General features: G+C 38.5%; 5 protein-coding genes across 8 annotated transcripts; 2 read left to right on the top strand and 3 right to left on the bottom strand.

The window, feature by feature from the left end:
- Nucleotides 1-1,614: 1,614 nt before the first annotated feature.
- Nucleotides 1,615-4,286, bottom strand: LOC103341490 (Regulator of Vps4 activity in the MVB pathway protein). 2 transcript variants are annotated; one of them, XM_008245015.3, is made up of 6 exons: nucleotides 4,015-4,286; nucleotides 3,405-3,537; nucleotides 3,191-3,294; nucleotides 2,778-2,949; nucleotides 2,532-2,672; nucleotides 1,615-2,193 (listed from the first exon to the last, which is right to left on the bottom strand). In XM_008245015.3, the coding sequence occupies exons 1-6, from the start codon at nucleotides 4,062-4,064 to the stop codon at nucleotides 1,843-1,845; spliced, it is 951 nt and encodes a 316-aa protein (XP_008243237.2). In that variant the 5' UTR covers nucleotides 4,065-4,286; the 3' UTR covers nucleotides 1,615-1,842. The 2 variants fall into 2 exon arrangements, with proteins under 2 accessions (XP_008243237.2, XP_088903096.1); XM_089046970.1 differs by having other exon boundaries at nucleotides 3,405-3,548; nucleotides 4,015-4,155.
- A 4,857-nt stretch (nucleotides 4,287-9,143) lies between these two features.
- LOC103341491 (caffeoylshikimate esterase-like) lies at nucleotides 9,144-12,546 on the bottom strand. 2 transcript variants are annotated; one of them, XM_008245016.3, is made up of 8 exons: nucleotides 12,123-12,546; nucleotides 11,970-11,999; nucleotides 11,707-11,836; nucleotides 11,445-11,591; nucleotides 11,216-11,346; nucleotides 9,989-10,126; nucleotides 9,631-9,729; nucleotides 9,144-9,502 (listed from the first exon to the last, which is right to left on the bottom strand). In XM_008245016.3, the coding sequence occupies exons 1-8, from the start codon at nucleotides 12,399-12,401 to the stop codon at nucleotides 9,284-9,286; spliced, it is 1,173 nt and encodes a 390-aa protein (XP_008243238.2). In that variant the 5' UTR covers nucleotides 12,402-12,546; the 3' UTR covers nucleotides 9,144-9,283. The 2 variants fall into 2 exon arrangements, with proteins under 2 accessions (XP_008243238.2, XP_088902975.1); XM_089046849.1 differs by having other exon boundaries at nucleotides 11,445-11,624; nucleotides 12,123-12,523.
- Nucleotides 12,547-13,094: 548 nt separating this feature from the next.
- Nucleotides 13,095-15,273, bottom strand: LOC103341492 (caffeoylshikimate esterase-like). 2 transcript variants are annotated; one of them, XM_089047181.1, is made up of 8 exons: nucleotides 14,922-15,273; nucleotides 14,751-14,780; nucleotides 14,535-14,664; nucleotides 14,223-14,369; nucleotides 13,954-14,084; nucleotides 13,619-13,684; nucleotides 13,430-13,528; nucleotides 13,095-13,346 (listed from the first exon to the last, which is right to left on the bottom strand). In XM_089047181.1, exons 1-8 carry the CDS (start codon nucleotides 15,216-15,218, stop codon nucleotides 13,128-13,130), a joined length of 1,119 nt encoding a protein of 372 aa, XP_088903307.1. In that variant the 5' UTR covers nucleotides 15,219-15,273; the 3' UTR covers nucleotides 13,095-13,127. The 2 variants fall into 2 exon arrangements, with proteins under 2 accessions (XP_088903307.1, XP_088903306.1); XM_089047180.1 differs by having other exon boundaries at nucleotides 13,619-13,756; nucleotides 14,922-15,270.
- LOC103341493 (Tetratricopeptide repeat (TPR)-like superfamily protein) lies at nucleotides 15,161-17,586 on the top strand. Its single transcript, XM_008245018.2, is given in 4 exon segments — nucleotides 15,161-16,599; nucleotides 16,602-16,847; nucleotides 16,850-17,035; nucleotides 17,038-17,586. Coding segments are annotated over 4 exon segments (1,608 nt in total). The 5' UTR covers nucleotides 15,161-15,644; the 3' UTR covers nucleotides 17,259-17,586.
- A 6,110-nt stretch (nucleotides 17,587-23,696) lies between these two features.
- LOC103341494 (adenylate isopentenyltransferase-like) lies at nucleotides 23,697-25,889 on the top strand. Its single transcript, XM_008245019.3, has one exon. The coding sequence runs from the start codon at nucleotides 24,228-24,230 to the stop codon at nucleotides 25,365-25,367; it is 1,140 nt and encodes a 379-aa protein (XP_008243241.1). The 5' UTR covers nucleotides 23,697-24,227; the 3' UTR covers nucleotides 25,368-25,889.
- The last annotated feature ends 1,138 nt before the right edge of the window (nucleotides 25,890-27,027 follow it).

Here is a 27,027-nt window from a genome sequence, read left to right as displayed (position 1 = left end):
AACCAGGCTTTCTTTTTTGGTGCGCTGTTGTTATGTGACTTTGTCTAGCTACCTCTGTCGTCTCTCGTCGTCCTTATTACTTCTCCATCCATCTGCTGCTAATTATCATGTTACATCTTTTTCACACACACATGCACAGTGCACTCACTCTATCTCCGTGGCATGGCACAGTCAATATATATATATATATATATATATATATATAATATAAGTGTATGTATCATGTATGTACGGCGAGTGTGGCTTTCAGAACTGTTTGCTGAAGTTTCATGCATGAGTCTTTTGAGAGAGAGACGTGGGTTTTGTGTTTGCATGAGAGAGGGCATGTCGTTGAGAAGTGTGACTATATGATATGTACAAGTATGCATCAGGTAGTGTAAACTTGTCTCTGCCTCCCTACAACCATTAGCTTAGCTAGATTTGTATCTTTATATAAATATAAATACAAATATATATATGCACACACACACACACACACAAGCATATGCAGTGCAGCCTTAATTAGCTCTAGGCTCTAGCTATAGCTAGGGCAATAGGGGGATCTATATAACTTTTACCTGGAACCTATAGCCTATAGGGGTCTTTCTCTCAGCCTTCTGTGGCTGTGAAATCTGTGATATGTATATATGACAGTATCGTGTAGATCGGATCGGACTCTCTGGGAAAGCAAACAAGAATGTTTTGGTTTGCTCTGATCTATGTCAAACTTTTCTCTGTGGATTTTTGGCTTTGCCTTCAGTTTCTCTGGTTGTTTTTTAACCAATCACGGTTTGCCACTTCAAGTTATTACTGTATACTGTGGCTCTCCCTCCTCCTATCCTATCCTATATTATATGCCTTTTTCTATCTTCGGAAAAGGAAAAACTTACCAGACGAGTTACTGGTGGTGGTGTACGTAAAATATATTGTTTTTTTTTTTGGTTGGGTCGAACGTAAAATATATTGTTTCTCCTTCTTAGTAAGAAGTTTTAATTATTAAAGCAACAGATCCATGGACGATATATATGCAGATGTTACATAATCCAGTGCCCGCAGATTAAAACATATGAATGAATCCAAGTCTTGAGAAGAAAAGTGGAACCCTTAACTCCGAACATAATGATTTGTGTTTTAACTTTTTTCAATAGGCAAAACTTTGACGCACAGTGTCATAGGGACCAGAACAGAAGGCTTTCGTCCTTGGATCTCTCTTGCGGTTTAATAAATCACCTAAAGAGGAAACTCAATCGATCAAGCAAAAGATTGTGTTGTTTTAATGGTGAGTATGCCAATGTGATAGGAAAGTCTCTAATCCATTTTCCATTAAAAGCTATTCGTATGTATTCAATTTACTTGACGTGTTGGAGGACTGCAAACACCCATTTTCAATCCAAGATTCCAATGGCTATGGCTAAAAATACATTTTCAAGGAGAATATCTGAGTATATTAGGCTATTTCTATTGCCAAAATCCAAACAGCATACTACACCAACTCAGTCCAAAACAGAGAGGTTTTGCTAAAGCTCAAGAAGTCCAAAACATGGCTCATGGACGGCCCATGAAGCTCAAGAATCCTGGGACTTGGTTTGAAATAAAGAGCATCTGCCTTCCAATTTAAACACAACACAAAATAAGTTCAAGAAAAGAGATTGCAATAGATAACAGTTGGTGAATGTTAGAGAAAAACAATTGAGTTCTTGACCATCACAAGATACAAGATATACAAATGATCATATTCGTCAATACAGTATAATCCTCAGCACCTTCTTTAAAAACTATTGGAAAGTGTATTCCATGGTGTAACATATGCTTTCTTATGTGCTGTTCCTGCTGTGCACCTTGATCCAATTATTCATTTGAGCACTACAAGGACTTAACCAGCTCTGCAGCGGAACGGGCAGCAGCAGATGCACGCTCAGCAGAGGCAATGGCAGCTCGAGCTCTCTCCAGGATCTCAGATGATTGTGGTCTTGTCTCCCTTTTGGTATCACTAACGGCTGCCGCTTTATCATCATTAATCGATGGTTGAATCTCATTAGTGTATGATGTGTGTGTATCCCTTAAAGGTCTTGGAGCATGAAGGTACTTAGGTTCTTGTTTAATATCTGCAGGCACAATAGAGTGTGCCCCATTAGAAGGTGAAGAACTAAAAGAGCCTTGTTTTGCCGGCGATTGAGAAGGTGCAGCTCCACCACTTACGTGCTTGGATCCACCCTACAGGTAATGGCAAAAAGACCACAGTTATTGTAATTACAGAGTAAATAACATGAAAGGTACTAATATATTTCAAATTCCGCAATAGACAATATGCCTGAATAGATATGGAATGATATAAAGTGTAATTGTTGATTAACATGCCAAATCAAAACCAAGAAATTCCCATATCATGAATATGCTTGTGAAAGCATGAGCAGCACACACAAGAAACTCCCATATCATGAGAAGTTGCACAGAGTGTCTAGTCGTTATTCTGATGGACCAAATGATGTCAGAAGATTAAGCTGCACCTAATCAGTTTGAAAATGGAAAAGAACTTAATTTGGCATAAGTACCAGCAGATCTTCATGCGTTTTACTGAATTCTGCTTCAGTATTAGAAGAATCCCAATTCAGATTGTACTCTTGTGCAATTTCCTTCAATACCCTAAGCCTGGCCTCTCCAGAGGGAGCACTAACTGAAAGCTTCTCAATTATCTGCCAAAATTACATTTAAAGAATTGAAAAAGTGGTATAAGTTTTTGATCAATATTGGTTGTTCATGCAGAGATTCACAATTGCATATGCAACAAAATACTTAACAGTTCGGTTGACCCCAGAATCAGGACGAAGCTCAGACGCAGCTGATACAAATTCCTTTCCATATTTTGCTGTAAACAGATTCTTGATCTGCAATAAATCTGGAACTTCTGAACATCTTGGGGAAGCAAAAATTATGCTTGATATAGCTTCTCGTAATTCTGGTGGACACTCCCTGTAAGGAGAAAAATGGTTAAAAATTGAGTGGCATAAACAAATTATGTTGACATACAAGTGTGCAGAAATAACAGAATTTCAACATGCCTGCTGGTTAAGAAATTAAAAAACATACAATGCTCAGTGTTTCCTACTCCCATTAGTATATCATGATATAAACTCCAATGTACTTTCTTAATGTAATACACCTGATACCTTACATGTCATATTTGACAATTACCAACAATCAATGGATTTACCTCTGGCTTTCAATAATGGGAACACGTGCAAGGACAAATTCACAGAACAGCTCCAATATCTCATACGCAGCCCATATGTCTTGCTCTCGTATAACATGCTCCACCTGACCAGATTATGAAATGCTCACCAAAGCTATAAATAATAATTCAAACATGAATTAAATTTTAATAAAATAGGCATTGACATCTTTGAGTATAGTTTTGAAAGTTATACCCGAATTCGAGCTATTGCTTCTTGGCCAGCCTGCAAAAATTGCGCAATTTCCTTGCGCATGTGTTTAAGCTGCACATCTCTCTTGTTTTGCAGCAATTTCATGCGTGAAATAGCCAAATTCAAACATGTTTTGCTACAAAACAACTACCAAGGTTAAGACTTTACCGAATTACAAGAGCAATGCAAACAAGTAGACAGATATTTGACTCCAAGTCTCAATATTTGATAATTACACGCGGCAGAGTTAAGAAACAACCAAATTATCAAAGGCAATGAATATCCAGCGCCAACAGCAAAAACTATCCAAAAATATTGACGAGAAATGCACAAATCGATCAAAAATATTTTAATGAAAGAAACCCATATGCTGAAATGCATTAATGATTGGGTGCCTCGAAGAATCCAGAATTTCGAGAACATATTGTTCACTAATTAAACTGCAATTCTACGAAAACTTAGAATTCTGGGTTCAAACTTGAAAGTAAAGTTGACCGACAGAAATTATACGAAATCAAATCATGATAAGCAAAGAATAAGGATTTGAATAACAGAAACAAACATATAATAAAGGGATGAGATTCAGGGGCCAAGGCAAATGGGTATGACCTACCACTTTGTGCCAAAAACGCCTCTGTTGAAAAGCTGGTTTAAGAGAGACATGGATGATGGATGCCTATATGAAGACGATGAGCCTCTTGTAGATAATCTCGATCGCTTAATGAAGCCCTTTCAGACTACGATTGATAGTTTCTGGGGGAACAATTGCAGAAAATCAACTACTTTTTTTCAACTTCTGGGTCAAGCTCCGTTTGGCATAGCGTTCAAGTTTTCGTTTTTTATGTACCAACTCTGCTGGATCAGTGCCTCCCTTTTTATTTAACCAATTTTTATTTATACTCTCGGATGGCAGCTCTAAATCTTCAATATTGTCCCTTCAGCACCGAAAAAAAAAATCTTCAATAATGTCGGACCCAAAAAAAATTACATGGAATACCTTTTTTTGTTTTGTTTGTTTATATCATATTTAAATCAATTTACCATTATTATGTTATTGACACTAAATAATGGGATATTTTTCCAAGGTCGATGAAAAGAGACAATATGATTTTACTCATTAGAGGAAAAGAGACAAGTACAAAAGGTAGGCTCATATCCGAAAAACTACTTGTTACAATCCTCAAATAGAACATCATAAGAAAATTTGAGGGTTCTTCGAACCAAGAGATATAACTCTTTATAAAAAGAGCAAAACGTGCAATCCGATGAGCAACTTCATTGGCTTGGCAGCGGATATGGAAATAACCATCCCCAGTGACATAAGACAACAAAACCTGTATCCTCTATCATAGGACCGATGAAGGACCTATTAATAAAGTTAGCAGCACCGGAAGGAATCGCAGCATGGGGAATGCCTCTCGTCGCAAGGCTCATTTTTAGTTGTGGGTCATAGGGCGGGCAGCTTTATCTGATCAAGGGCCGGGGCACATGGGTCCTGGTACTATCTAGGTGCGAAGAACCACAGAGGTGACTGCAATGAGCGAAATCTCACTCACCGGCCTAAATGACAGGCAAACACTCGAACATTAGAGCAAGGGAAATGTAACAATCTTGAGCAAATCACTTTCAAAACAAACTTTGCTAAACTCTCTTTCTATCGACAAAGAGGCTCCCTTCCTTGCAACTAAAGCCTCCACTTGTGAAATTGAATGCACATTGTCCATGTGCAAGGCTCACCCTATAAGGAAACATCCTTGTGACTCCCCTGGTACAACTCCCACCCCACCCACCTTATTCTCTGATAACCAAGCTTCATCAACATTAATTTTAGTAGTCTCCCCATCTGGTTTTGCCCACTGTTATTGGCTCGTACCCCCATTTCCTTTCCCCATTGCTTCCCTTGCAAAAATTCCTGCAATTTACTCACTGCTTGACAACTAGTAGCCTCAGGACATTCCTCCTTGTTATGCCAAAGCTTCCCATTTCGTGTCTCCCAAATTGACCATCCCAACATCATAAAAATAGCAAAGTCAGATTTGGAGAGTAATCTAGCTTTATCTAACACCCACTCATAAGAAGACTGTTCAAAATTTAGTAGAGATGCTCGTGCCAATGGTGAACTGCGCCAAAAACCTATTGCAAAGGGGCATGTGCTAAGAATATATAGAGTAAATTCTGTCAAACAAAGTAGGGCAAATATTCATATATACTCGTATAAGCTCATATCAGTTTATCTCCAATATAAAGGTATTTATAAGGAAGTACAACCCTAAATAAAATAGGAAATCAATATAAATTACAATAGGAAATAAATATCAATTATAATAGGACTAGATAAATGAGTAAGTAACCAAAATCCTAACTAAATTAGGACTCGCCAACACTCTCCCTTAAGTTGGGGTAAAGATATTTCGCATGCCCAACTTGACAAGAGAGTCATAGAACACCATATTTGACATTGATCAATCGAATTAGTGACATAACTGACAAACCCTAACAAATAAGGCATATAGAAGAACACATAAAAGCATAACACAGAAACCCGTGAGAGCAGTAGATAAGGCGAACACGAAACCCTGTGAGCACGACAATAGATAAGGCATGTGAGCACGACAATAGATAATGCATGTGAGCACGACAATACATAAGGCATAACACAGAAATCTTGTGAGCACATCAGTAGATAAGGCAGAACACGAAACCCTGTGAGCACGGCAGTAGGTAAGTATGAAACATATTCAACAAACTAGGTTCCATAGTGTGCATCATCCAACTTTTCACGGTAGTATCATCAATTTTTCACTTTTCAAATTGTGGATCTTTGGAATCTGAGGCATCAGAGTCATGAGTTAGGTAACTCAATTTTCTTTGTGAAGTAGCATGGAATTTAATCATGGAAGCCTAAATCAAATGGTTGGATCCATTCAATTTGAATCCCAATAGGTTGGTGGACGATCAAAACATAGCAACATCATTGACAATGACTATAGCAATGAAAAGTGAAGCAAAAAAAGGCAACATCAACGGCGGCAGCAATGGCCATGTCAATGACATCGGAAAAATAGAATTATCAAATTCTTCCATATCAACTGTAGCTAATTCAAGCAGACACAACTTCTCTTCCCTCCACCTATCACCCTAAAGAGAAGGGGTCGTTGGAGTTAAGAAATAGGCAATATATTCATAGAAGTACGTCAAGGTAATGAGAATACGTCAATAAACATATCATTTTCACTCCCTCCCCCCTTTGAAAAGAAGGGGAGGAGAGCACTTAAATTGCAAGGATAACGCAAGCACAAGTCACAAAAAAACCTAGGCTCTGATACATGTCAAACAAAGTAGGGCAAATATTCAGATATGCTCGTATATGCTTATATCAGTTCATCTCCAATATGGAGGTATTTATAAGAAAATACAACCCTAAATAAAATATAAAATAAATCTAAATTACAATAGTAAATAAATCTCAATTATAATAGGACTAGTTAAATGGGTAAGTAGCCAAAATCCTAACATAGTAAAGAATCAAAATCCTAACTAAGTAAGTACTCGCCAACAGATTCCAACGGCTAACTACAGAAAATACAGCCATGATCAACTTTTACTCTTTTTGGTTGTAAATTTGTCATTATTGGGAGAATGTCAGAGCAAACACGCCACCAGAACATGTTCACCCTCTCTGGCACTTGGGTTGTCCAAATAGCTGACCAAATTTCTGTAGAACTATGACCATTCGTGGAAGAAGATGCGGCATTCCTCGCTTGGGCTGCATGGTCCTTCTCCTTGCAACATGATAAGCACTCTTCACCGTGAATTGGCCTTTCTTATCAAGGTGCCATATTAAATTGTCTTTTACCCTCCTCAAGCTCAGGGGAATGGAACGAATAAGCTCCACCTCTTCAAGAAAAGAAAAAAAAAGGTTATGCAAGAGAGGTACATTCCATGTTCTTGTATTACCATGAATGAGGTCAGCAACTTTAGTATGGACACAATCTGCAGGTTTAGATGAAAAAACTCTTGGAAAGTAGATGGTTGGGGACCCATCTATCACTCCAAATATTGATCTCCTCACCGCTTCCCACTTGCCATCGAGAGCCACAAATTAAACGCTCTCTGGCATCACAGATACTCTTCCAAACACAAGAACTATGAGGGGAAACCACGGCCTCCAGAAAAGAGTGGTTGGGATAATACTTTGCTTTTAAAACTTGTGCAGTTACAGTCTGGTTGTTGTAGCAGTCTCCAACCCTGCTTTGCCAGAAGAGCTAAGTTAAAATCATAGAGATTTCTGAAGCCGAGGCCACCATCTGCCTTTGGTAAGCACAATTTGTCCCAAGAGAGCCAATGGATCGTCTTGTCATCATTTGAACTATTCCACCAAAAAGAAGCCATCATCCTGTTTAAATCATCACAAAAGTACTTAGGTAATAGGAAACAGCTCATAGTAAATATAGGTATAGCCTATGCCACTACTTTCATTAAAATTTCCTTGGCTCTTTCAAATGATTAAAACTGGTTCCTCTCCCTCTTCCAAGTGACAAAGCAGCTAAAATGGTATTATCGGAGATGAGATGACTAAGGACAAACGCACTCTGGTTAGGAGAAATGAGAGAGGGCATAATAGTCTTCAACCGGTTAGCAAGGACCTTTGCTGCAGTCTCATTCATTGTGCTAGTAACTCGAATTTCAACAGCTGCTAAGACTTCTCCATCATTGCCAGCATATGTGGATGGAAACAGATTATCGAAATAATCCAGAACAATCCCTTCAATGCCCCTGTCTGTATCACACCAGTTTCCGTTACCATCCCTTAAACTTGAGATTTTATTTCTTTGCTTTCGCCCAGACGCTCTCTGATGAAAGAAAGTGTTACGATCTCCTTCCTTTAGCCAAGACACTCGTGATTGTTGTTTCCAGAAGGCTTCTTCATTTGAGAGTAGCCCATCAAGTTGATGCATTAAACCTGAATGTAAGTGGTAAGCGTGCTCTCATCACAATGCTCATTCCAAACTACCCCCAATTTGTCATGTACTCGTTTTATCTCTCCTTTGGTTGCACAAAAAACTGAACGGTACCACTGTAACAACAAGACACGAGTGTGTTTTATTTTTTCAACATCTTGATGCATTAGTCTCCCCTCAACCAATGTATTCCATGCAGCAGCATTAATTCTCTCACAATCCTCACGTTGAGTCCACATGCCCTCGAACCTAAAACTAGGACGTGACCTTTTGTGACTAGTACTGTGATGGCACAGGGAGAGCATAATGGGTAAATGATCCGACCGGCTGGGTTCCAGATGAAAAACTTTTGAATTTGGGAACATTGATCGCCATTCAGAATTAGCAAAAGCTCTGTCTAGACGCTCCCTTAAGGCTAAAAAACTAAGCTAAACTCAATTTAACGTGAGAAGCTTTTAAAGGGTGATTAGAGGTAAACACCATACTTAAGAACAGCTTTTATCAAGGGAATTAAAATTTTAAATCATTTTCATTGCATCAACGATATCCACAAGTGAAAGCTATTGCTATTTGTAAGACATCAAGGGATTTGAGAGACAAAACTCTCATGCAAAACTCAATCCAAAACATAGATATGAGACGGTTCTCTATAAAATTATAAATAGGAGATTTATTTCCATATGGTCTATAGCTATTTTCAGATTTGCCGAATTTCAAGAGGAAGCAAATATAGATGAAACATTTCCCACGTTGCATACAACAGAAGAATGAACACAACGGATTGACATGCAATGATGTATTATTTAAATTTACATAATTTATTTTATATATAAATCCATTATTCTTCACCAGAAATTTTTTTATAAAATAAAAAGAAAAGCAATAGATGAAATGGCGATGCCACAGATTCAACGAGAACATCTATGTCAGGGCACACCGGGAATCAAGCCAAGTGATAATATCATCAAGGACTGAAAAAATTCTGTCATCAGGTTCTCCTTCAAGAATGCTATGATAACCTTCCGGGTAGAGTTTAAGGGTTTTATCCTCGCTAGAGGCCTTCTCATAAAGATACTGGCTCACTAGAGGATCAGTCACCTTATCTGCTGCTCCATGAAGAATTAGCAGTGGAGATGAAACCTGACATATCTCAAATTTGGTTAACCCATGGCATCAAATGAAAGGCATCGCTATGTAACATAGGAGCTAAAATACTGTCAGAAAATGACAAAAGAAGGGATGCACATCAGACACAAAATGGAATTGACCTTCTCAACTTGCATCTCGATATCCTTGGTAGCATGTAGAAGTTCCACTGCAGTCTTCAACCGCACGTGATCATTGTAGCATGTCACATTGTAAACAGCCTGATAAGGGATGACCAAAGCTTTGAATACTAAAACTCAATCCTCTAAAAGCAGATAAAGAGAACTTGTAGTCTAGATATGATTTTCTCATTAGGAGAAATTTATCATTAGAAATGTGGGGAGTTCTCATTGAATGGCTAGGCAATAGATAGTTTTATGCTGTTTTGCTGGTAGAGAAACTTTAACATTGTACAATAGTCATCTCCATCAGATTTTCATACAAGTGCATTTACATTGGTAGAGGAAATGAAAGACAAACCATTTTCCTTTTTATCGGATCTCTGAAAGCCAGCTCAGCTAAATCTTTCTGTGGGATAAGCTTTGCTTTCGGCATAACTTTTGACATAAGAATTAATATCTTCTGAGCGGCTGCTGGAGGTGTTACATCCTCTGCAATCTTTCAGCAACTCAAGGTCAGAAAAAATTTCATGATGAAAATCTGCAACTTCTAAAATGCATTTTGTAGACACAAAATTAGGTCTTGCAACTTCTGAAATCAACACAATAAGAAAATCTGCATACAAGAAATCAGCAGTCTCTTCTGTAAGTTGTTTCTTTTTCTGTTGTTCAGACTATTTAACATATGTCTGTTTACGAGTGTATACGAATGTTGTATTCAGGGTCATGTTGAAATAATGGCAGCTTTCTTCTAACAATTTTGATATCTTTCATCTTTTCCTGTTAAGTTGTTTGTGTAAGACGGTAAAACTTCCTTTAAATGAAGCATGAGTCATGTGGAAAGAATAAGAAAGAGAAGGTAGACATCAAAAGATGCAGAAACTTATATTCCAATACACACAGATAGGGTACTGTGAGCTCACTCCTCCTCCCAAGACTGATTGATTCAAGTAGAGTTTTACATACTCCTTGAGGGTCCTAACTTGGTAGCCACAGTAGAGGCCTCCCCAGAAATGTCCTCTAGTTATTGTCTTCCAAGAACTAACATGGAGATCTTTGATTCCTGAAGACTGTAATCCCCAGCCTCCAAATCGGCAGGTGCCAGTTGTGCAAATTCCTGATGATGCCTCTAGTAAATGCTATCATTTTTAGTTGATGAACCATCAGCAGGATACACTCCAAACATTCAGGACCTATTTCTATCTTTCCTGCCCACTCACTTTCCCTGAATTCTCAACACACACAAAAAATGCAAACAAGGAAACTTCCTACGAAACAAGCAATGACCCAACAGCGGCACAAGATACTATTAAAAATTAAAAAAATTTAAGATTCTTTAGGTAACTAAATCAATATGAATTCTGCAAACTCAGGTAATTACTAATATGAAATCTGGAAGCTCTTTGTTAAAGTATTCATCAGAAGAAAAACATAGAGACTGAAAGGTTTGCTTTCTACATGGTAAGCTTTAAATTTAATCGAAGTGCATGAGATTACAGAACTTCATATTAATAGGAAACTGAAGTTGAAATGAATGAATCTTAAATTTGGTTCCTCTAATGTGCATATTGGAGTAATGTAGGCTTACTTTACACATTGGGGCCACGAGAACAACTCCATCCCATGCATATGGTTCCTTTAAGTGAACTTTGAGAGTAACGGCTCCACCCATGGACTGCCCCAGTATAAAGTGGGGCAACCCTTTCAACTCAGGTCTTCCTGTCAATCATAATTTTGAAAATAATAGTTTGATTAGTGTAAAGTTTGCAATATCAGATGATAGAGATGCTAAGACTAAGCTAGGATCAGTGTCATACCTTTAATCTTTGTGTACTGTTCAATCACATCATCAGCTAATTGATCAAAACTTGGAATGTAACCATGCAATCCTTCAGAAAGACCAAAACCTGGGTAGTCCATGGCATATACAGCGTACCCAGATGCAGCAATTCGCCTGGCTATACCTGAAAATCCAAACTTGACGGATATCAAGTGAACTAAACCTTCTAAAATCAGAAACATAGAAAAAAATTTCACACTGATTACACAATTACTTAATGGAATGGCATAATGACAAACCTTCAAAGAAGAAAACGCAAGTATCTCCATACCCATGACAAAAAAACAAAACACCTTTAATCGGAACACCTTGTTTTGGCATCCAGCTTTTACAGAAAATTTGCAATCCCCTCGAATTTCTTTCGTACCACTACAAACCCAATAACAGTAGCAATCCATACTTGCATTTTGTCAGCAAACAAATGGATCATTTGCAAAATTAAATACAATGTAGATAGCTTCTACTTTCCAAACAATTTCAGGTAAACAAAATTAACTCTTACCTCCTCTGTTCTGATCCCAGTAGGAGCCAACTACCCGCCAATCCATTTCAAATAAGAACAAATAAAAGCATTAATTACTGTTACTTAGTTTCAACGAATCAAAGGCTGGTAAAGTAAAGGTTAAGATGATGATCACAATTAAAAGAAACCAACCTTAAACAAGCAATGATCAAGCTGTTGCTGGACCTCAACGAAAGCGGATCGAACCTGCCTGCGAGTGTAAGCAAAGTCGAGGTTCTGGTTAGCGATCGAGTTCAGCTCCTCACTTACACCTTCAATGGGTGGCCTTTTCTTGGCTGTAACCATTAGGCGAGTTCCTCTGGGGACTAAAAATGTGGGCTTTGGATGAAGATGGTTGATTGGGTTTTGGAATTGAGGAGGAAACAATGGAAGCTTAAGAGGTTGGTATCTCAGAGCACGAGAACGGTCCATTAGAGAGTTCAGTGAGGAAAACGTCAAACACAGACAGGGAGCTCGCCAGTAGGCCTTTGAAACGAGCCGAAGTGCACCACTTCGATTTTGTTTTGTCCATCCAAAGTGCACGTCACTGTTTCTAGAGGGTGCACATGGAGCATGCGCTTAAATATTTTTCTTTTGGTCGGAGTGATCCCTTTAAACTACCGTTCTAGTTGATTTTTATTTTTTTAAATGCTTATGTATAGGAAATTTAATTATATAGATACTTTATAAGGATACGACAGCTGTTCAGCTGTACCCTTTTGAATGAGTGTTTTTCTTTTGTTGGGGAAGGACGAAAAAACTGAAGAGTTATGTAATATTACAAATTATGGTACGAGATTTCTTGGAAAGTTTATAGGTCGACAATAAATAGAACCAGCTAATCTATGGCCTACCTACAAGTTCAACTTTTGTAATTACATGTAAAAGGGAAGAAAAACTTTGTTGCAATCCAAATAACACTGTTTTGTTATTTTAATAATATTATGTTACGTGAAAATGTTACTATTCATGTTATTCATTTGTTGAGTATAACAAAATAGTGATATTCCATTTCATAGAAGTCTTTCTCATAAAGGGGACGTAAGAATTTTGATATGTCCCTTCAACTCATCAAATTATGGCGTTTACCACGATCAATTCAACCACTGGCATCTTATCAAAATCTTAAAAGGAAAATGTGAAAGGATGCTGTAAATTTTAATTAGGGGAGCACCGAAAGTCAAGCCATGTTACAATGTCATCTAGGACAGTAAAAATTCTGTCATCAGGTTCCCCTTGAAGAATGCAGTGATAACCATCTTGATAGAGCTTCAAAGTTTTATCCTTGCTAGAGGCCTTCTCATAAAGTAACTGGCTCACTAAAGGATCGGTCACCTTATCTGCCGCTCCATGAAGAATTAGCAATGGCCCTGAAACCTGCAAAATCTCCAGAAACTAGTTAAGTCATGCTGCTGGTATTTTTGATAGGGCATGACAGAATAGCACAAAGGGCAACCGACCTTATCCAACTGTGTTTCTATATCACTTGTGGCCTTCAGCAGTTCCACAGCTGTTCTTGATCGCATGTGGTCTTTGTAAGAAATCACATTGTAACCAGCCTAAAGAGAGAAAATCAACATCACAATTTAACCATTATTTCAGCTTCAGTTGATCAACCAACTAAATGGAGAAGTGCAGAAAGGGCTAACCGTTTTTCTCTTTCTCGGATCTCTGTAGCTTAGGCCAGCCATGTCTTTCTGGGGAAAGAGTTTTGCCTGAGGCAAAACATCAGACATGAGTGCTAATAGCTTCAGAACTATTGCTGGAGGCATCACGTCCTCTGCAATCTTGGCAACTCAAAGTCAACAGATAAATATTCAGTTGGTGATCCAAGAATGAGAAGTCCGAATGTAACTAAATCAGCAAAGGAAACCAACATTTATCACTAGTTTGCACAGCAATTGAGATGCAGAGGAACATGTAAACACGGAAACACAATTTGGTAGTGAAAACTAAAAAAAACAAAGAAAGAGAAGGAGCTTACTTTACACATTGGAGCTACAAGGATTACTCCATCCCATTTAGACGGTTCTTTTAGATGAATCTTGAGAGTGACAGCTCCACCCATGGACTCTCCCATTATAAAGCAGGGCAAACCTTTCACTTCAGGTCTTCCTGAATTGTAATACAAAGCAATTAGCAATTAGCAATTAGCAAATAGCAAGCCTGTCTTGTAAGAGTTGCAACTTGCAATACAAAGTGATCACAGCAAAATACTATGAAGAATAACATTGAGTCTAGGAAATTTCACACCTTTGATATTAGTAAATTGTTCATTAACATCGTCAATCAATTCATCAAAGTTTGGGATGTAACCATGCAACCCTTCAGAAAGACCAAAACCTGGATAGTCCACAGCATATACAGCGTACCCAGATGCAGCAATTCGCTTAGCGATACCTGAAAATTCAAATTCGAACCGCACCATGTGTAAAACTTCTAAGTTTTGGCCTTAGATTGGCATAAACTTCTAGTTGGATTAATTATAATACAGGGGAAGTAGCTGCTCAAATTTACAAACAAATTAATAAACAAATAAGTAAAGGGAAAGACAGAGCAACCAACCTTCAAAGAAGAATGTGCAAGTGCTACCGTACCCATGGCAAAAACATAAAGCACCTTTGATTTGAACATCTAGTTTTGGCAACCAGCTTTTGCAGAAAATTTCCATGCCCTTTGAGTTCCTTCCATACCACTACGAACAATGGCCACAACAATTGTAAAATGATCATCAATTAAATCTGTGGAATTAAGAATTAAAGAAGTCAATTTGTTTCTTACCTCCTCTGTTCTGATGCCAGCATGATCCATCTAAAATTTTCAACAGGGAGAAAGCAAACGCATTATGATTTCCTAATATTTTGAAATTGAAACTTGAATTCCATTCAACTGTTACAAATGTTTGAGCAGCAAGCTAGCAGCCTATCACGACCATAATCAAATTGAACGAACCTTGAACAAGCAATGATCAAGCTGTTGATGCACGTCAACGAATGCCGACCGAACTCGTCTCCGAGCAGGCGCATGGTCTAGATTCTGCGAAGCCATGGCGCTCATCTCTTCGCTTAAGCCTTCTATTGGCGACGGTCTCTTAGCCGTGACCCTGAACTGAGTTCTTCTTGGGTCCAATTTTGGTTGATGAAAAATGGGTACGTGCTGTTTTTGTGGATACTTGATCGGAGAGAAGGATTTCCGGTGAAACAGAGAAGGCTCCGTTGGTCGGAAACTCAGAGTGAGCGAAAGGTTCATGGCTGTAAATATGGAATAGTTTATGGGAAGTGGATGCAAGTTTGACGGTCATAGCTCTGGTTTTAGTCAAACAGAGTGGACCACGTGCGCTGCACTATAATTATAGTCTGGAAATTAGAAATTATTATTTTTGGGTGTAAAATTAAAGTATAATTTGATATTGCCTTATTGAAGTTTTCAGAGACAGTTGGTTCTCCCGCTCAAACATAACCTTGTGATCAAAAAAACAAAATAGCGAAGATTTTGCATGAATTGGCCCAAAAGCCCCCTCACAGACTTCTCGAGGAGAAGTTCATCTCACTCTTGCAATCATGTAAGGCCACAAAGCAACTTCGCCAAACACAGACCCAGATAATCACCCACGGCTTCTCGCACAACCACTATATCGCCCCAAAACTAATTACGGCATGCGCCGAACTGAAGCAAATGGCGTATGCCCACAAAGTGTTCGATGGAATTCCGGACCCGAACTTTGCTTTATGGAATGCAATGTTCAGAGGGTATGCTAAGAATGAGAGTCATAGAGAAGTTATACTATTGTTTGGAAGGATGAAGAGCATGGATATAATGCCCAATTGCTTCACGTTTCCTGTTGTGATTAAATCTTGTGGGAGACTGAAAAGGTTGGTAGAAGGTGAAGAGGTGCATTGTGTAGTGATAAAAGGTGGTTTTAGAGCAAACCCATATGTGGGAACGACGCTGATTGAAATGTATGCGGCTAGGGGAGTGATTGGAGCTGCTTACAAAGTGTTCGGTGAGATGTTCGAGAGGAATGTGGTTGCTTGGACTTCCATGATTAATGGTTACATTTTGTGTGGTGATATGGTTTCTGCACAGCGCCTTTTTCATTTGGCTCCGGAACGTGATATAGTGTTGTGGAACACCATGGTTTCAGGTTATATTGAGCTGAGGGATATGGTGGCAGCTAGAAAACTCTTTGATGACATGCCAAGACGAGATGTGATGGGTTGGAATACCGTTTTGAATGGTTATGCAAGTAATGGGGAGATTGATGCTTGTGAGAAGTTGTTTGAAGAGATGCCTGAGAGGAATGTTTTCTCTTGGAATGGATTAATTGGAGGATATGCACGTAATGGACGTTTCTTTCAAGTTCTGGGATCTTTCAAGCGGATGCTAAGCGAGGGTGATGTGCTTCCTAATGATGCCACCTTAGTGACTGTGTTGTCGGCGTGTGCAAGATTAGGAGCTCTTGATTTGGGTAAGTGGGTACATGTATATGCAGAGAGCATTGGGTACAAGAGAAATGTTTTCGTTGGGAATGCTTTGATTGACGTGTATGCAAAATGTGGGATCATTGATAATGCACTTGACGTGTTCAAGAGCATGGATAACAAGGATTTAATTACCTGGAACACTATGATTTGGGCTTGGCAATGCACGGACGTGGGGCGGATGCCTTAAATTTGTTTCGCCAGATGAAGAATTATGGAGAAAACCCAGATGGGATCACCTTCATAGGCATTTTGTGCTCTTGTACACATCTTGGATTGGTCGAAGATGGCCTTTTGTATTTCCAATCAATGGTTGATGACTACTCAATTGTGCCACAGATTGAGCATTATGGTTGTATGGTGGATCTGCTCGGACGCTCAGGTCTTTTGGACCAGGCCATGACTTTGTGAGGAAGATGCCCATGGAACCAGATGCTGTTATTTGGGCTGCCTTACTAGGGGCATGTCGGATTTACAAAAACATTGAGTTTGCAGAGCTGGCTCTTGAACGTCTCATTGAACTTGAACCGAAAAACCCTGCAAATTATGTCATGCTCTCAAATATTTATGGTGATCTTGGGAGATGGGAGATGTGGCGAGATTAAAAGTTGCAATGAGGGATACTGGGTATAAAAAAGTCCCGGGTGTTAGCTTTATTGAGGCCAATGATGGTGTGGTTGAGTTCTATTCCTTAGATGAGAGGCATCCTGAGACTGAGGAAATATATGGAGTCTTGAGGGGATTGACGAAACTGCTAAAATCATCTGGATATGTACCAGACTTTCTGGATCATGGGCAGGGAGCCTAGGGTTCAAAACCAGGATAAGGGAAACATTAATTTGTTTCTGTAGATTTTGCAACCCTGTAACTTGTAACATATGGTCAGGTTATATCATTGTTGAAGGAAACTGAGGTATTATCTCTTTAACCAGGAAAAGAAAAGGAAAGGTGGAAGCACTACTCATTTATATATATATATATATATATATATATATGCTTCAATGTTTTTGGATTATAAGAATTTAAATGAAGTTTGCTACTTAGAATGTCACCATGTATTAACAGTAGAGAAGCTGCTGATGCTCATCGGCTACTTTTCTCTGCAATTCTCTTTGATCTAGTGTGGTTTCCTAGCTGACAGCTATCCAAAGGGTTCAGCCTGCTAGTTCTTGACTAGTTGGGCCTCTGGATCGGCTGCATACCGAAGAAAAAGCCCAATTAACCCTTCGACCACACTATCACTATCTCACTGTCACATATTGTTAGCCATCCTACCCACATTACCATTTTCACCGATAACAAAAATTTAATGGCTACACTTTTTTGGGTACAGTTATTTTTTTATGTAATTTTATAAGTGGATATATTTATGAATAAACAATTGGGAGATTCACTATTATACTCAATATAAAGGTCCAAATTATAAAAATACCATATATAAAATGGACTTTAAAAACACACCCAAAGTTCATTTACAACATAACAAATAGGTTTTTAACTTCTTATAAATTACAAAAAATGTCATCGATTTCTTAAAATAAACTCAACCTCAAAAGCTCATAAAAAAACTCAAAACACTCAATAGGGCATTAAAGTAATTTAATAATCAAAATTGAATTAAATAGAGCTAGTTGTTTTTTTTGGGTTTTTTTTTATAGTTTGTTTATAGAAATTAAATTGTGTAGGATTTATTTATATTTTTTGTGCTAAAAATAGGTATATGACTAAATATCTCTAAACATTTGAAAAGCAGTTTTTCAATTGGACGCTTGTGTCTCTAAATTAAACATTAAACATTAAATATAAAACCAAACCCATCTTGCAAACTGCATAAACTAACATTACATGCTTTGTACGTATTATGTTTAGCTTTAAATAACGATTTAATTACCTAATCTTCTCTTCAAAAACTAAACAAAACACTTGATCATGATAAGTGCGGCGGCCCAAGTCGAGACGACCAGTGATTACGCCAAGTGGACGTACTCTAAACAAGTTTGTGTAATTAAAGAAAAACGCATAACCCGTGTCGTTCACCAAAAGAAAAAAATAAATAAAAGAGTATAATTGGGTCATTTATTTATGTAATCTGGTTTATCTCTGTCCGTCTCTTTCGTCATGCATGTGATTTATTAGTAGAGTAATTTTCAGGGCTGTGATTTGGAGTTGATGAGTAGTTGGCTTGTACTAATAAATAGTCAACGGCTGCCTCTCTTCTGATGTAAAATGAAATCCAAAACTTGCTGACCCGATTGATTTAATCTTTGTTCCTACCCACCCCAAAAAAAACACAGAACATTGATCTTCACAGTTTAGGAACAGTATTATACACCAAACTGATTCGACACATGCAAATATTTTGAACGGATCAAACGTACGACGAACTCTCCTTTTCTTCATTTTTTTCTTTGGGTGCAAACTGACTTTTTACAACGTGTGTGAAGTGAAGATTCTGACGAAGACGAGTAATAACTAGGAAAGGAGGGAATTGAATCCACATCTCTGATTTGCTGATGGAGAAGCGCACGTCACTATATTTGGTCAAATTTTGTGGAGGACTTGGAAATTAAATGAAAATGAAGTCACTAAGTAGAGTTATTTGGTGATTTTCCAACTTGAAAAAGCATTCAACCAGTCAACAGTTGGAAAATCGTTGGCCGCTCAGCTCAGTGGCATGATTATCATTTCCCGTTTTCATAGCCAGAGAAGTAGGTACATCTATCAGGTACACACATGGAAAATTGTTATAATGTGTGTGAGTGTGTACATGTGTCCGATTGTCATGCCTTTAATTTAGGTACGCAGTTGTACAACACTGTAGTACAAGAATTAGGATTGATGTATATATGGTTATGTATGATTGGCTAGATGTTGATGTCAGTTTAATTAACAAGTCTTTGGATACCTATTGAGTTTGTAAACTTAATCAGCTATTTTATACGTTTTGAATAAAATTTGTTAGGAACCTCTTGAAAAGTATTATATATCCATATCACCTACAACTTTATGAGAAAGTGATTAGTGTTATGGACGGTCACATTGTCAAATGATGTCGCATCGAAAAACTCTCTTCGCTACGATCAAATCACATTTGACACAATCTTAAATTCTTTTAGTGTGGGTCTGTGTAGCTTTTAGTAATCACTTTACTTATCTTATTAAAGCTTGATATCATCTTGATGTAGCAAGAGTACGTGTATTCTTTGGAGCACGCGTAGCATGTGGTTCGTTGGCTGCTTGATGAACTGCATGCGCAAATTTGGAAAGGAAAAGATAAAAAATACTCGACATCCAAATGAGTCCTACTAATAATACGATGGATCGACTAAGCCCCGCCACGATCAAATCTTAAAGGGGCCGTAATCCATATCATTCCAGATGATTAACTTAAAAAAGGATATTCAATTCAATTGTAGTATATAATAAAGAAATCAAAAGATAAAACTGACTGAGGCCCATCGAAGCCTAAAAGTCGTTATGAGGATCCATGGTAGCTTAAAATTCTCCTCCTTTTTAAGATATAAATCATTAAAGTTGTACATCGCCATCTCATATTCCTTGCCGTCAGGCTCAGTCATATCTAATTACTAGTCATTGTCATGGTTGGGGGATCCAGTGCCAATTGTAGTTTATTTAGTTAGAAATTTTCGTACCAAGGGGAGAGCGTTCAATGCTTATCATGATTTCAATCCCACCTTTTCAACACCGACTTGGATCTTTTGGGCTTCTAAATCTTGCAACACTTAATGCACAATCTAAAACCTAGAATTTCTAATCCCCCGTTACCAACTTTCTACATGCATCCATCTTGTTATTGGCTTTGGCTTTTGAAATTTCAACTCTTTCAAATGTAACAATCGGGGCGCGGCAAACCCCAAACCAACTCCGAATGATACTATGACTGACAGACTTTACAAGATCGTGTGCAAGGAAGGTGAAGAAAAAAACTGCTACACCAACCACCACATCAGCCCTTTGCTTTTTAGCTTTATATAGTCTTTTTTGAAATTATGATATAACATCAATATTCGTATCGATAGCGCATTTGATACATTTGATAGGTGAACGTTAAATTCTAGCACTTCTCTTATATAATTTTTAAATTAATCATCTATTAACCAAGAAATAGTATAATCTGAACTTCATAAGATGATATATATCTTTGACAAAAATAATTTGATACATATCATAATACACATGATTTTTTTTATTTTTTATTTTGATACGCACATGAAATATGTTGGGGACACATTTTAACTAGTTATGGCTAACTAAATGTGAATCCTATGATATAAGATGTCCAGCCGTCACATTTCTACACGTCTATTATTTGTCTCTGAATATTCGTCTGATAGTCTGATGTAACACCAATCAATTCCTGCATGTTCGATTGATTAAATGGTACAAAACAACGTTCGTCTCTTTTATTTTAGAGTCGTGATACTTTCCTACACATGACATAACGAGGACAATATCGTGTAAAGACTACTGCATGCTATGCAAGGCCATGCTTGTAAGGTATATAGCAGTTCAATTATCTGACCCCTTTTCAGCTAATATACTCGATGCCATTCTTTTCTTCTTGAAATGACTTTTTGCATAAGTTGGGGATTCATGATTGCTTTGTATTTGGCTTTTCATTTTATTTTTTTATAGCAACATTAGATTCTAACTCGTTTCTTGTTATTTTTCTTTTTCTTTCTTTCAACTGTCGCCTAGATATGAATGGTATCAAAAAAATAATTGGTTTAGAATTTAACTATTTCTTTTATAAGTTTATATCATATGTCTATGTGGTCCTTATATCATGTCAAACTCAACATTTTCATTCTTAAACTTACTAATCAATGTTATCCTTATTCTCTTATCATGTACATTAATATATCATTCTCGAGTCAATTTCATTGAAAATTCCTCTCACCCATTATCACCCCTCTCTTTTTATCTTCCCCCCTCCCCAGTCCACACTCCCATGCCCACCCCCTCTTCTATAGCCGACGTCTACCCCTTACTCTTTTTCCAATCCACACTCATCATTTCGTTTTAATAGAATGTTAAACTGAATTGACGTCGTGGGTGACATTGTTGTACGGAGCAAGGGAATGAGGACAACATTAATTGATTTTGAAGTTTAGGGATGAAAATGATGAGTTTGACATGATACAAAGACCATTGGCGATTAATCATACTAAAAACATAATATTTCTCTTAATTTTCATTTTCTCAAAGGTGGCCGATATTACCAACGTATCCTTAGAAAAAAAAACCATCAATAATGAACTAATGGCAGTGATGCATTAAATGGAGAGATTGTAGAAATGCAACACAAGCAAAAACAAGGCCGAAACATAAAAACAAGCATGTAACCATACGGCGCAACATAACGCATTAATATATACATAGGGCCATGAGAGAGAGAGAGAGAGAGAGAGTCACGCCCTCTGTCATCGTGAAGAGCCTCACAACACACACCACCAATCACCTACGCCATCGTCAAGCTCAAGTCAAGCCCACGCTCGCATGCAGCACTCATATACAGAAGCATGTTCACAATTCACAACACAGTCGTGATCATAAGAAACCCCGGCCCAATGTTATATATATATTAATCTTTCCTATGTCATAAGATAATATATCATCTTGTTTTTGTTCTTTTGCTTGCTGCTAATTTAGCTCGTAATAAGATTCATTGGTTAACTTAACATTATTATTTTAGGATGATTGTATCTACTTCCAGGTGGCCAAATGTATCCATATCCTCAATCCTTCCCGGTTGATGTTTGCGTCATCTAACTTCCACTGGCCGGCAAACATAACATATATTGCTACCAAACCTACCTATCGTAACCATGGAAGGGAATTAAAAATTCCAGAAAAATACAACTGGATATATAATACATATACTTAGTGAATTAATGAATCACATTAGAATATGCCCATAAAAAAAAAAAAAAAAAAGGGGAACACAATTTGGGTTGGGGTCAACTTACTTGGCAAACACTGAACGGGGGTGTAGTGTATGTGCACGCAAGAGAGAATATTTAGAAGCCCCATAATTTTCCACCATAGAAATAACATGGATTTTGAGTACAAGTCACTCTTGTCTCCTCTCTCTCTCTCAACACATTCTGGGTAGAGAGAAATGAGTTTGTCATCACATATGTTATGAGGAGGAGGAGTAGAATCTCAGCCTTATTAAGAACAAAAATCAAGATTATTATTGAAAACAAGAACCATTATTGGGCCAGCAGGCTTTGAACCCCGGATGGCATGCAGCAACCTCTCTATCTCTATCTGTAATGTCAAATTCTGCTCCATTAATAATAACTGGGGTTTTAAGGCATAAAAGGGGTTAGGAGCATGCATCTGATCGTTACGGAAGGGTTGGACTATGCAATATTAAAAGGTCAAGAGAAAGAGAGAGGGAGAGAGAAATAATTAGGTTTCGAAGACTTTAAATAAAATAATATAACAAGTTACAAGTAAAAACATTCATATTGTACTAAATTCTCGTGACACTTTGACAATAATAATGCCATCATATAGTTCATTTACTACCAATATGCAAATTCATGCATCATCAGTTTTCTCTCTAAACCTAATGCTTGAATTGAATCTCTGTTTGTTGTTTGAAAAAAAATAATTCTTTTAACTTGATTTGACTTGAGAATATGAGTATATGACTTTTGTGTTGAAAAAGGTTATTGGTTGAACGTGACAGAGGAATTGATGTGTGTCATGTTCTTGCCAAAAAAGAAGAGATAAATTCGGTGTGTTTCAACTTTCATATATATGATGCTTGTTATTACCTTAATCGTTATTATATTTTAATGAAAAATGTTCAAATAATGTCTGTCATCAACTATTAGAATTTGGTATGTATTTGCACTTGTATTCTACTTTCAACGGGCCCATGGTTGAGAGTGGGTAAGGTATGGTGAACTAGTGAAAAACATGACCCCATTTGGCTTTTTATTTTATTTTATTTTATATATAAGCGATATTGAAGAGGAAATTCTTCTTAATTACTTGAGTTAAAAAGCTTTTTATTTTATTTTATTTTATATATAAGCGATATTGAGAAGGAAATTTCTCTTAATCACTTGAGTTAAAAGCCGATTACATTAAATTTATTTATATTTTAACTTTGTCAAGAAGAAAATATAAAAACATGTTGACAAGTTATGGCACTAAAGGGAAGGGTTGTATGTATATATATAAAGAGAAAGGTATGGCGTGAGGCAATGGTGGAAGAGCCAATAAAAGGCAGAAACACACACGCACAGAGAGAGAGAGAGAGAGAGAGAGAGAGAGAGAGAGCAGAGAAGCACAGACGGAGAGGGGGAGTATGAACAAACTGGGATACGATATATGTAGTCCAGTAGAGAACAGCTCCAGGACAAAAACACCACTCCTCTTTTCCATATTCCACTGCCGTTTCCTTCATACTCCTCAGTCGTTTCGTCTTGGTCTTCTAATACTATATGATCATTATTCCTCCACCACCGCCACCGCAACCACCACCACCACCACCGCAACCATCATCAACCAACAGGTTTTTGTACTTTCCGGTCCTGACTACTAGTACTGATCATCGTTATTTCCATCGTCGACCAGGGAGCAGCAGTAGGCTGTACCTCCCCCATCCACACACAAATTATAACAAGCACTCTCTCTCTTTTCCGTTATCAGTCCGTATAAGCGTGGACAGTGTGTGTGCGCAGTGCAGCTAATATTATACCCAGCTCACCAAAACACAGCCTGTCCTTCTCTACCTATGACACTTATTCCCTTCCCAACTCACTCCCACCACCATTATTCTAATTTCAATTTCAATTTCTATTCTTATATCTCTCGTTACCACTTGTTCCCGCCGGTCAACCACCTCTGCCCCACCACTCCTTCCCATCATCATCCTCTCCCCCACAACAAGCCCAGCCGGGGGGCCCACATGGCCTCCGGCCCCACCACCCCACGCCAACAACAACAACAACAACAGCGCAAGGACAAGCTTCTCATTATCATGGGCGCCACAGGCGCCGGCAAGTCCCGCCTCTCCCTCGACCTCGCCACCCGCTTCCCTTTCTTCGAAATCGTCAACTCCGATAAAATGCAACTCTACGCCGGTCTCGACATCACCACCAACAAGCTTCCCATCCCCGACCGCCTTGGCGTCCCCCACCATCTCCTCGGCGAGTTCGACCCTCGCCACGGCGATTTTACGCCCGGCCAATTTCGAGCCGTGGCCGGTCAAGCCATTTCCAGCATTACGAATCGAAGGAAGGTGCCGATGCTCGTCGGCGGCTCCAACTCCTTCATTCATGCGCTCCTCGTGGACCGGTTCGAACCGGGCTCCAATGTCTTCGAACCAGGTTTCAACGCCTCTGTCTCTTCCGAGCTCAGGTATAATTGCTGTTTTCTGTGGGTGGACGTGTCGTTGGCGGTCTTGACTGAGTACTTGTGCAAGCGAGTGGACGAAATGCTCGACTCGGGGATGTTGGACGAGTTGGCCGAGTTCTGCGACCCGGATCGCCAGGACGAAGACGAATCGACGACGAGTCAGACAGCGTTGAGAAAGGCGATTGGGGTGCCCGAGTTCACTAGGTATTTTAAAAGGTATCCACCGCAGGGGAGGGGCGGGGAGGGTGATGATCGGGAGCGGAGGAAAGCATACGAAGAGGCGGTGAGGGAGATCAAGGACAACACGTGTCAGCTGGCGAAGAGGCAGATAGAGAAGATCCTACGGCTGAAGGGAGGAGGGTGGGACCTACAGAGGCTAGATGCAACGGAGGCGTTTAGGGCGGTGGTTGCGACGACGTCGTCGGATGAGGACGACGGAAAGAGGTGGTCAGAGATATGGGAGAGGCAGGTTGTCAAACCAAGCGTGAAGGTTGTGAAGCAATTCTTGGAGGAGTAGGTCTTCCAGCTTTTTCCAGCTATACACCTATTTTTTTTAAAAACATTTCCTCCGAGTTTTTCGTTTGTTAACAATTTTGGGGAAAGATTCCTCTGCACCCCTACTTCCCAATTCCCATACGCACCAACAAAAAACAAAGGTGAGAATGGACTTGGGGACTTGAGGAGCGAGCTCGGGACAATGCGACAGTGCAGTAGAATAGAACATGAAGAGTGGAGTGGGTTTTGGGAGGGGAGTGGAAAAAGAGGAAAAAACACAAAATACAAGAAACCGGGAGACGAAAAAAAAGAAAAGAGAGAAACAAAAATTTTGGGAAGCAAAAGAGTTTTTCTGAATTCCGCAACCTTAATTAGGAAAATTCTGTGAATTGTGTTTGTATCAATTTGTTTAGGAAGTCTATTAATCACATATTTAGTGTGTTAGTAACGGGCAAATCACACACTCAACTCTTCCCAGTTCCAAGAGTCATATAAATTTTTGTTGTGTTTTTCGTTTTATATTTTTGGTGACGATGACATAGAATACTACTCAAAGTAAAGAAAATTAGAAATAGCCTGGATTTTATATTAGAAAATGAGGGAATAAGTAGTCTGTCTTCTTCCTGTATGTCAAATTACGCCATTATGCCATTATGCCATTGAGGTGAGAGGTGAGGGGTCTGATTCTCTGAAGACTGAAGGGGTGGCAAACGAGTTGGAGATTTTTTAAGTTACTAGATTCTTCTCTAGATCTTGTAGAATGCCAGAATGATCTGATAAAATAAAACATAAAAAAGAAACATCTTATTAGATACATATAATTTGTCCGTCACCGTCCGTCGATGATACCAAACACACTCACGTTCCTAGTCTCCTCCTCCGGCAAGTTTCTGTTTATTCTTTTGAGATTCTCATTATGCTAATGATCAGTTTTTAAAACCCAATTCAAAGAACAATTGACTGATGGAGGACAGGGTTGGTTCTGTGCCTTGTGAATTGGGTGACAGAATTTTGGAAAGTGTGTGATATCCCAAGTCCCGAGTCTTTGACAAATATTAATGGCAGAGTTGCTAATCTATAACTAGGACAGGGATATGAACTATGAAGTGAAGGCTAGGATGATGCTTTCTTTCCATTTCTCAACATTTACTCTGCTCTGCTCTGCTGCATCAACATATGTAATTGGAATTGTCTACCCAGAATGGGAAGTCATGACTTGTCAATTTGTTGCCAGCACCAGCAGCAGAGTGATGAAATCTCAGAGTTTCTGAGCATCAGAACATCAATTAAGTTGATACATTTCAAGTGGAAAGGTTTTAAAATAACCCAGTTGTTTTATTGATGAAACTTAGCACGTTGTAATTGCAAATTCAGATTATATGCAAGATTTTCCCCTAAAAGCTTGGAACTTTAAGCTTAACACTCAGTTTTGAAGCAAGTGAGTTTTTGGGCACTGTACCAGTTACAGATAACAAGGCCATTCTTTTGCGTTCAAGGTTCTGAATCTTCTGAAACAATTAGTCATAGAAGCTTCTTGTGATGTGATCACGTGATCATGTGATGTGATGTGATGATGTGAGGTTTAAGGATGAGATGAATGATCCTTTTAAGGTCGTTATCCAAACCCCTCAAAATGTCGTTTTTCTTCTCTGGGAAAACCCCAGATACGTGTAATTGGGTTG

This window comes from Prunus mume, linkage group LG2 (genome assembly GCF_029339155.1).
Source record: "Prunus mume cultivar Tortuosa linkage group LG2, ASM2933915v1, whole genome shotgun sequence".
Lineage (NCBI taxonomy): Eukaryota > Viridiplantae > Streptophyta > Magnoliopsida > Rosales > Rosaceae > Prunus > Prunus mume.
This window is presented reverse-complemented; position numbering and strand designations above follow the sequence as displayed.

Coding starts and splice junctions, on each gene's coding strand:
- LOC103341490 (XM_008245015.3), bottom strand. CDS start 4,064: ATGTCTCTCTTAAACCAGCTTTTCAACAGAGGCGTTTTTGGCACAAAG. Junction 2,950..3,190: donor CCCATTATTGAAAGCCAGAG/GTAAATCCATTG, acceptor TTCTCCTTACAG/GGAGTGTCCACCAGAATTAC. Junction 2,194..2,531: donor AAACGCATGAAGATCTGCTG/GTACTTATGCCA, acceptor CATTACCTGTAG/GGTGGATCCAAGCACGTAAG.
- LOC103341491 (XM_089046849.1), bottom strand. CDS start 12,401: ATGGACCGTTCTCGTGCTCTGAGATACCAACCTCTTAAGCTTCCATTG. Junction 12,000..12,122: donor TTGATCATTGCTTGTTTAAG/GTTGGTTTCTTT, acceptor ATTGGCGGGTAG/TTGGCTCCTACTGGGATCAG. Junction 10,127..11,215: donor TCGTGGCCCCAATGTGTAAA/GTAAGCCTACAT, acceptor AGTTGCTGAAAG/ATTGCAGAGGATGTAACACC.
- LOC103341492 (XM_089047180.1), bottom strand. CDS start 15,218: ATGAACCTTTCGCTCACTCTGAGTTTCCGACCAACGGAGCCTTCTCTG. Junction 14,085..14,222: donor ACAATTTACTAATATCAAAG/GTGTGAAATTTC, acceptor ATTACAATTCAG/GAAGACCTGAAGTGAAAGGT. Junction 13,529..13,618: donor ATCCGAGAAAGAGAAAAACG/GTTAGCCCTTTC, acceptor TTCTCTCTTTAG/GCTGGTTACAATGTGATTTC.
- LOC103341494 (XM_008245019.3), top strand. CDS start 24,228: ATGACACTTATTCCCTTCCCAACTCACTCCCACCACCATTATTCTAAT.